The sequence below is a fragment of the Oikopleura dioica genome, chromosome XSR, assembly GCF_907165135.1.
Source record: "Oikopleura dioica chromosome XSR, OKI2018_I68_1.0, whole genome shotgun sequence".
NCBI lineage: Eukaryota > Metazoa > Chordata > Appendicularia > Copelata > Oikopleuridae > Oikopleura > Oikopleura dioica.
The window spans coordinates 3,670,380-3,677,940 of record NC_137294.1 but is presented as its reverse complement, the minus strand read 5'-3'; the positions used below and the strand labels follow the sequence as shown (position 1 = coordinate 3,677,940).

The 7,561-nt window shown below is 42.3% G+C and overlaps 3 protein-coding genes across 4 annotated transcripts; 2 read left to right on the top strand and 1 right to left on the bottom strand.

Moving 5' to 3' along the window:
* Positions 1 to 162: 162 nt before the first annotated feature.
* On the top strand, positions 163 to 1,858 carry LOC145708141 (uncharacterized). Its single transcript, XM_081785781.1, has 3 exons — positions 163 to 1,187; positions 1,238 to 1,381; positions 1,433 to 1,858. Exons 1-3 carry the CDS (start codon positions 1,107 to 1,109, stop codon positions 1,661 to 1,663), a joined length of 456 nt encoding a protein of 151 aa, XP_081641907.1. The 5' UTR covers positions 163 to 1,106; the 3' UTR covers positions 1,664 to 1,858.
* A 77-nt stretch (positions 1,859 to 1,935) lies between these two features.
* LOC145708142 (uncharacterized) lies at positions 1,936 to 2,902 on the bottom strand. 2 transcript variants are annotated; one of them, XM_081785783.1, is made up of 5 exons: positions 2,758 to 2,902; positions 2,595 to 2,706; positions 2,377 to 2,516; positions 2,184 to 2,334; positions 1,936 to 2,140 (listed from the first exon to the last, which is right to left on the bottom strand). In XM_081785783.1, the coding sequence occupies exons 1-4, from the start codon at positions 2,820 to 2,822 to the stop codon at positions 2,214 to 2,216; spliced, it is 438 nt and encodes a 145-aa protein (XP_081641909.1). In that variant the 5' UTR covers positions 2,823 to 2,902; the 3' UTR covers positions 1,936 to 2,140; positions 2,184 to 2,213. The 2 variants fall into 2 exon arrangements, with proteins under 2 accessions (XP_081641909.1, XP_081641908.1); XM_081785782.1 differs by having other exon boundaries at positions 1,936 to 2,334.
* A 1,678-nt stretch (positions 2,903 to 4,580) lies between these two features.
* On the top strand, positions 4,581 to 7,374 carry LOC145708126 (trifunctional enzyme subunit alpha, mitochondrial-like). The gene is made up of 6 exons (XM_081785758.1): positions 4,581 to 5,044; positions 5,088 to 6,017; positions 6,092 to 6,320; positions 6,409 to 6,779; positions 6,826 to 7,071; positions 7,117 to 7,374. Exons 1-6 carry the CDS (start codon positions 4,844 to 4,846, stop codon positions 7,303 to 7,305), a joined length of 2,166 nt encoding a protein of 721 aa, XP_081641884.1. The 5' UTR covers positions 4,581 to 4,843; the 3' UTR covers positions 7,306 to 7,374.
* The last annotated feature ends 187 nt before the right edge of the window (positions 7,375 to 7,561 follow it).

Genomic DNA, 7,561 nt, shown 5'->3' with positions numbered 1-7,561 from the left:
TAATGAGTTTCACTTTTCATTTTCAATAAAATAAGTGTGTCTTTGTTGCCTTATTTGGATTTGGACAAAATGATTCTCTGGTTACTCGCATGGTTGACTGGTCGACCGTTAATCGGCTCTCTTTGGACACTACTACAGTAGCCAGGCGATCGATATCACTCACCGGTGTCCGATTCCAACCTGAGATCGGTAATTTGTGTAGAGAAACCTGAACAGGGTTTGAAAGATCATAATAAAAATAAATTATCTTTCAAATAAAAGTTTAAATTCTGGCAGCTTTTCATTAAAAATGTTTCAAACCCTGACTCAGGCTTTCTACCCAGGTTGCCGAGCACAGATTCCGCCTGTCCGAAGTCTGTATTACCGTCGTTTTCCATCTTAAGAGCGTTTTTCAGATGACAAAGGTAGACCAAAACGCTCTTAAGTTGGAAAATTTACGATCAAACTAGGATGACATGAAAAAATGATGAATGAAAATGCATAAAAAGAATTTTTGCCAAAACTCTAAAAATGCATCTGAGGTCATTTTTACCTATTTATGATAAAAAAATTACGATCTTTGAATCAGAGGCTATGATTTCACCTGAGAAAAAAGCGTAGAAAACAATTTTTTTCAATGATTTTTCAGGTTGAAATAGACGTTATTCTAATTATTAATTAAAAATTCCTAAAAACGCTCTAAAGTTGGGATTTTTTCAGATAACAAAATTTGGAAAATATTGGCAAAAACGCTCTTAAGTTGGGCGCTCTTAAGATGGAAAACCACGGTATCTCATTTATAAAACATCGGCGGAAAACTAAGCGTTTCTCCGAATCTCTTTTTAAATTCTCAAAGCAGTGAAAGCAATGAATATAAACCGTTTCTGATAAGCGTGGTATTCTCGCAAGAAATCAATAGGAAAAGATATCGATAAATTGCTGACCCTAGGAAGAATAAAGTCCTTCGGCGGCAAAAAATCAAAGTTCTAGAGTTCTTATTTTATTCTTACTGTTACAGACACTACGCATCTAATGAAGGTATCTAATGCCGACCAATACGACTCACAAATAAAATTACGCGCCCCAGAGAAATAACTTCCGCTTTACTTTTTTTTCTAACTTGAAAAATGCTCGGCTACCTAACCCCATTAATACCCTTTTGGAAGTTTCTGAACAGTGTCGAAAAAAGCCTTGCCGAGCGACAGAAGGTATCTTTGAACCATTTTTTCCGAGAACAGTGTGATTTTTTCTCTGCAAGAAAAAAATGGAAAATCCAGCTGACAAACTGATGCTACTCGATCCTTGCGTATTTGCTCAGATGATGGTTCTATTGGCCACATTCCAAGTGACATTGAGCAGATTTCCGGTCTTCTATTACGGTCTATTCTATTCTGAGCTCCAGGTGAGGCCCGACGGAAGAGACTTCATGTCTCGATTAATTATTTTTGAAAAGAACATTGTCGCCAGACTCAAGTTGAAATTGTCCGACTGCAGCCTCGAGGAGGACGAGGAAGACTCTGCTGAGGAGATCCTCAATTCAACTCAGATCAATCAGGGTAATCCAGTAGAAATTTTTTCTTGTGACTGTGAGTTCGAAGCAGTCCCTGATCAGAAGCGAGTGAAAAAGGAGCTGAGCTCAGCAATCTGTGTAGAAAAACTGAGTCAGGGACTGGAAGATCTCTAAAGAAAAGCCACGTAGCGGCTTTTTAAAAAAGGGGCCGCAAATTGAAAATTGATCGGAAAGGTTATTTCGTTTTGTTGTTGTCTGGAAATATTTCAGACCCTGACTCATGTTATTCACACAGGTCGCCGAGCTCAGGAAGGGGGAAAGCGAAGATCCTGCGAAAAACGAATGCAATTCAATTATTCAAGCAATATTCGAAAAGCTCAAATACGAACTAATCAACTGTCCGTAAAAGGAGGGAATAAATCTGTTCAAAACTCTAGTTTTGCTTTGTTTGTATGTCTCTTTATTATCTACACTGGAAAGGAAACGAAAGAAAATGAGATAGAGGGAGAGCAGTGGTTTGTACAGAGGATAGATTGCGGAGTTTCTGTGTAGTACAAATGAGCAAAGTTATGAACAGAACAGACGGAATAGCAAGGAAATCGGGATTACTGAAGAATTCTTTCTTGTTTTTCTTTTGGTTAGGGAAGCAGGCTTAGTTGAACAGTTGTTGATTTTTATTCAGTATCGTATTTACATGGCTTCTTGGGGGAGGAATTTTGCTAGTTTAAATCTTGTGGCATTTGGTCTGAAAGGCGAGGCCAATGATTGCGCTGGTTCCAGCCATCAGAGTCATCAGAATCGTGCCGAACAGGTACTTTCTCCCAAGTGGCACTTCTTTTTCCGCCCTGAACTACTGTTAAAGCGACAAATCGAGGATGGCTAAATACTTTCGCTGAATCTTCGTGTAAAGGTAGAAAAAGAGCCAGTTGACGAAAATCGCCACGAGATTGAGGAGGCCGCTGATGACGACCATGGTTACAGAGGCACCGGTGGTCGCTGATCCCATAGTCAGAAAACCCAGAAGACCCTGGGAAAATCAAAGTTTGGGAAGGAACGATAGCATTCATTCAAATCGTCATACAGCGGGTGAAGGCTTGATTCTTACCTGAATGACCGGTTGGACGATGAGACCCTCATGGCAGGACAAGTTCTTTTCATTGGCAAACACGATGACCAGAATCATGTTTACGAAGATTTGCATAGCGCCGCAGACATTTCTAAAAACAATTTTGTTTAAAGTTCGAAAAGTCGAATTTTGTATTCTGTACCTTGTCTGAAGTACCCACGTGTACTCGCACGGGTTTTCATAAGTGTCGAAATTGTAAATCCCCATCGCAAATTCTGCCGAGCTGGCTTTTACGAATGTCGTCTGCCACTCATTCTAAAACATATCTCAAATAAAAACTTTCATCTAAAAGTTGAACATGGAAAAAGATCCTCACTAAGACGACTCTTTCACCAAGTCACCGATTTCTTTTTCATTCCCTTAATTTATAAAGTCAAAGTATTTCGACTAAGTTATTTTGAATAAACCGGTTGGTCCCAAGTTAACTCGACGGTGAGAATCAGTTGGTCAATGCGGCTACAACTATACTGGACTGGTGCAGTAACATTTGGGTTATTACCGTATGGCAGTCCTGGGCTGCCCATTACTAATGGCCCATGAGTTAGGTGAGTTAGCATTCCAGCATTCTGATTTGTCGGCTCAAACTCTTCCGATTTTTCTTAGAAAGCGCGGAGCGAACCTCGCCCGAATGGGGTTTCTCCTAATAAGAAAAAATATAATTTCACTTTTAGCTATTTTCCGCAAAGAGATGGAAGTGGCATGGAATTACAGATTTCTAACAAAAAGTAGGATTGAGGAATATTTCATAAACATAACACGAATGATGAATACTGGAGGCGGACTGATATCGCATTCCGAAATAACTGATCCGAAAAGAGTCAAGCTAAGGCATTCTCACGGTGAGAAGTCGAAGAGACGCATGCCTCGCAGACTGTTATTTTGTTTTCGATATCTGTACTTTTTCCAGCCGTTTAATGCGACTTGAAATTCACACTTCTCATTTCAACGCGAAAAGAATCGAAAAAAAAGAGAAGCTTTTGAAAAGAGACTGTCTGATGCTAACTCAGTCTGGGCAACCCTTGGATTCCCGTTTACTATTATATTCATAACGGGATCTTTTGGTTAACCAGCCAAAGAAAGCATCCATAATCTACCTACAGATAATTCCGAATTGAACTTAGAAATTCTCGTTCTGAGTGTGCACCCAATGGGAAGCTACGGATTCTACAGCGACTCTCTGTGTAACATTTTATTTTAGGCGTTGAAAACTGCGTTCCTCAGGGATGGATGAAATCGGCAAACTTATATGATAGGTACAGTCGATTTTGGATCATCTCAGACTCGACCTCGAATTTCTTCAGTTTTCCGGGGCTCAGTTAATTTTGGTAAGAAGTTCTGTACACCTTCTTTTTAGGTGATTCTTGCAGGCTAGCTTGTCAGTAAAAAGGAATGAAGAAGAAAAATATTCTTGTTTGAATCTTTGAGCGAGCTGCCAAAGCTTAGTTTTTTGTTCAATTATTGTCTAAACCTTGACAGCGCTCGGAGAATTCTAGCATCAAATCTACGTACAGAGAAAAGCAAAGAAGGAGATCTTGAACTAGGTATCAGTGAAGGCGAAATTATTCATTTTGACGAAAATAATATTGCACTCACTATATCTAACTGGCAGATATTCACAATCGACGAAAAGTGAGAGAGAAACTATCAAACTTGAGGTCCTGTTGTGTAAGTATTAGTGCGGCTTAACTTCAGAAGGAAGAAAGACTAGCATGCCCTAATACTTAGACCACGGATCATCGTACTCGACGAGAGACATTTTTTCTGAGAAATGAAGTTTGAGTCTGAATTTGGTTTTTCTCTCAAAGTCCACCTCTACAGCTCAAAGTTCATCTTTTCGATCGATTCTGGGCGCATTATTCGCACACTGATTGGCCCGAGGTGACGTCACACCTTGAATTTTTTTCGCTCAATTTCGAGAACTTCTATTTTCTAGAACGCGAAAACGAGAAGGATGTTTTGGTGGTGTTTTGAGAGACTGCTCCTTAGTTCAGATTTTTGTATTGTTTTTAGTTCAGTATTCAAGTTTGTATCTAATCAAGAATGTTGGGCTTTATCCGCGCGGGACGGGCCGGACTCTCACGAGCCGCGGGTCAGAACTTGGCCAATGTCAGACCCGTTGTCTCTATCCGAACTCAGGAAATTGTTGATCTCCCTCGTTGAGTCTATCTCGTTCTACTTGATCATCAAGTAAAAAGGCTGCCGCGGTCGAGACCAAGCCTTACTTCTCGATGGAAGTGGTCGACGGCGTCGCTGTCGTCCGTATGGACCAGCCCGACAGTTCGATGAACACTATCTCCGTGGCGATGCAGGACGAGTTCGCCGGTGTCCTCGACGAAATCGAAAACAACCCCAACATCTCCTCTGCCGTCCTCATCTCAGCCAAGCCTGGCTGCTTCGTTGCTGGCGCTGACATTCAGATGATCAACAACGTAAACTCCTCTGATTCGATAAATTGTTTTAAAAATGATTCAGGTGACCACGGCTGCTGAAGGAGAAGCGCTTTCCAAGGGAGGCCAGGACATGTTCAAGCGAATCGAGAACTCGAAGAAAAAGTTCGTCGCTGCTATCAACGGACCCGCGCTTGGCGGCGGCCTCGAACTCGCCATGGCATGCCATTACCGAGTCGCCACGACAAGCAAGAGTACCAAGCTCGGTCTTCCTGAAGTGATGTTGGGTGTTCTCCCCGGCGCCGGCGGTACCCAGCGTCTTGTCCAGCTCGTTGGCCCAGCAGAAGCCTTCCCTATGATTATGACTGGCGCTGCCAAGGTCGCCAAGAAGGCGAAATCGATGGGTCTCGTCGATCAGACTGTAGAACCCCTTGGACCCGGAAAAGTCTCCACTGTTGACTATTTGGAGAAAGTGGCGGTCGACTATGCCAAGCAACTCGCCGCTGGAACCATCAAGCGAAAGCAGAAAAAACTCAAAGGACCCAACAAAATCGCCAAGACTTTGATCTCAAATGGCGTCACCCGTGACTGGTTCTTCCAGAAAAACTTGGTTGATAATGTCATGAAGAAAACCAAGGGTGTTTACCCAGCTCCTCTCACAATTGCAGAGCTTCTGAAAGAATCGTCAAAGGTTGGTTTTGGATCTGACGCCGCTTATGCCGCCGAGGCAAAGAAATTCGGAGAGCTCTCCGTCGACCCAGTTACTAAATCTATGATCAACATCTTCAATGCTAAGAATCATTGCACTAAGAACCGATGGGGAAAACCAGAAAAGTCTGTTGAGGAAATCGCTGTGCTTGGCGCTGGTCTTATGGGTGCTGGCATTGCTCAAGTATCAATTGATAAAGGATACAAGGTCGTCTTGAAAGACGCTTCTGTTGATTATCTCGATGCAGGAGCTAAGGGAATTCACGGTGCTCTTAACAAGAAGGTTAAGAAGAAGCGAATGTCAAAGGTACACCATCAGTTTTTTTGAATTACATCATCAGAATTTCGTCATTTTCAGATTTTTTTTCAAAATAATTTTAGTGGGAATCCGAAATCATCTATGAGAACTTGAAGCCAACTTTGAGCTACGGCGACATGGCTAACTCGGGCCTTATCATCGAAGCTGTCCCAGAAGTCCTCGATCTGAAGCACCGAATCATCCGCGAAATCATTGAAGTTGCCCCTAAGGATCACATCTTTGCTACCAATACTTCTGGCCTTCTTGTTAAAGACATTGCTCAGGCTCATCCTCACCCAGAGAACGTTATCGGTAGGTGAAATCAATTTGTTGAAACAATTTAATCATGTTAAAACAATGTCAAATATTATTTGAGCCCCTCATTACAAGTACTTTCAAGGTATGCATTACTTCTCGCCTGTTCCACAGATGGAGCTTTTGGAAATTATTCCAACTGCTGAGACATCCGAAGAGACTCTCCGAGCTGCTTGCGAAGTTGGCCTCAAGCAAAAGAAGACTATCATTGTCGTCAAGGACGTCCCCGGCTTCTATTGCAATCGATGCCTCGCTCCCGCTTTGAAAGAGGTCCTCCGTCTCTTCCAGGAGGGCGTCGACCCAGCCAAGATCAACGAGCTCTCAACTAAAGCTGGCTTTGCTGTTGGTACCGCCACTCTTATCGATGAAGTTGGTGTCGATATCGCTCACCACGCCGCTGTCAATATTGGCTGCAGCCCTCTCTACGGCTCTAGAATGGACGGCGGTAACCCAGACGTAAGGGTTCACTAGCGCATTACAGTTCCTTAATGAAAATTTCTAGCTTCTCCAAAAGCTGATCAACGAAGGAAACATGGGACGAAAAACCAAAAAGGGAATCTTCGACTATTCCAACAAGAAGGGACCCCGACCTGTCACTCCTCAGTTTACTAAGATCGCCCAAGAAATGAGCATGAGCAACGCTCACGGGTTGAACACTGATGACGACCTTGTTGATCGAATTCTCCTCCGATACACCAACGAAGCTGCTCTTTGCCTGCAGGAAGAAGTCATCATGTCCCCACAAGAGGTACGTCTTTTAGCTCATTCTTTTTCAAAATAAATCATTGTCTAGGGCGATATTGGTGCCATCTTTGGAACTGGATACCCACCAAACAAGGGAGGCCCATTCATGTACATGGATACTGTTGGCGCTAAGAACCTCATCAACCGAATGGAAAGGCTTGCCGATAAGATCGGACCTGAATTCACTCCATCCCAAATCCTTTACGACATGGAGAAATCTGGTAAAAAGTTCTACTAAGAAATTATTCTTATAAAATCTATTCCATCCCTATTTTTCGTACTCCACGGATATGTCATTCGTAAATAGTTGAAATACCCTCTTTTCTTTATTAGTTCTTTCAAAAAGCATTCTAATCTATCTCTTCACTCAAGTTATCCACATGTTGAAACAAAAATTATTTATTAGCCGTTGCTGGCCATTGTTACTGTTCCTATTCAATACAAAATCTTTGAATCAAAAAGGGTTCCCGCATCCAGCTATTATTAACACTACC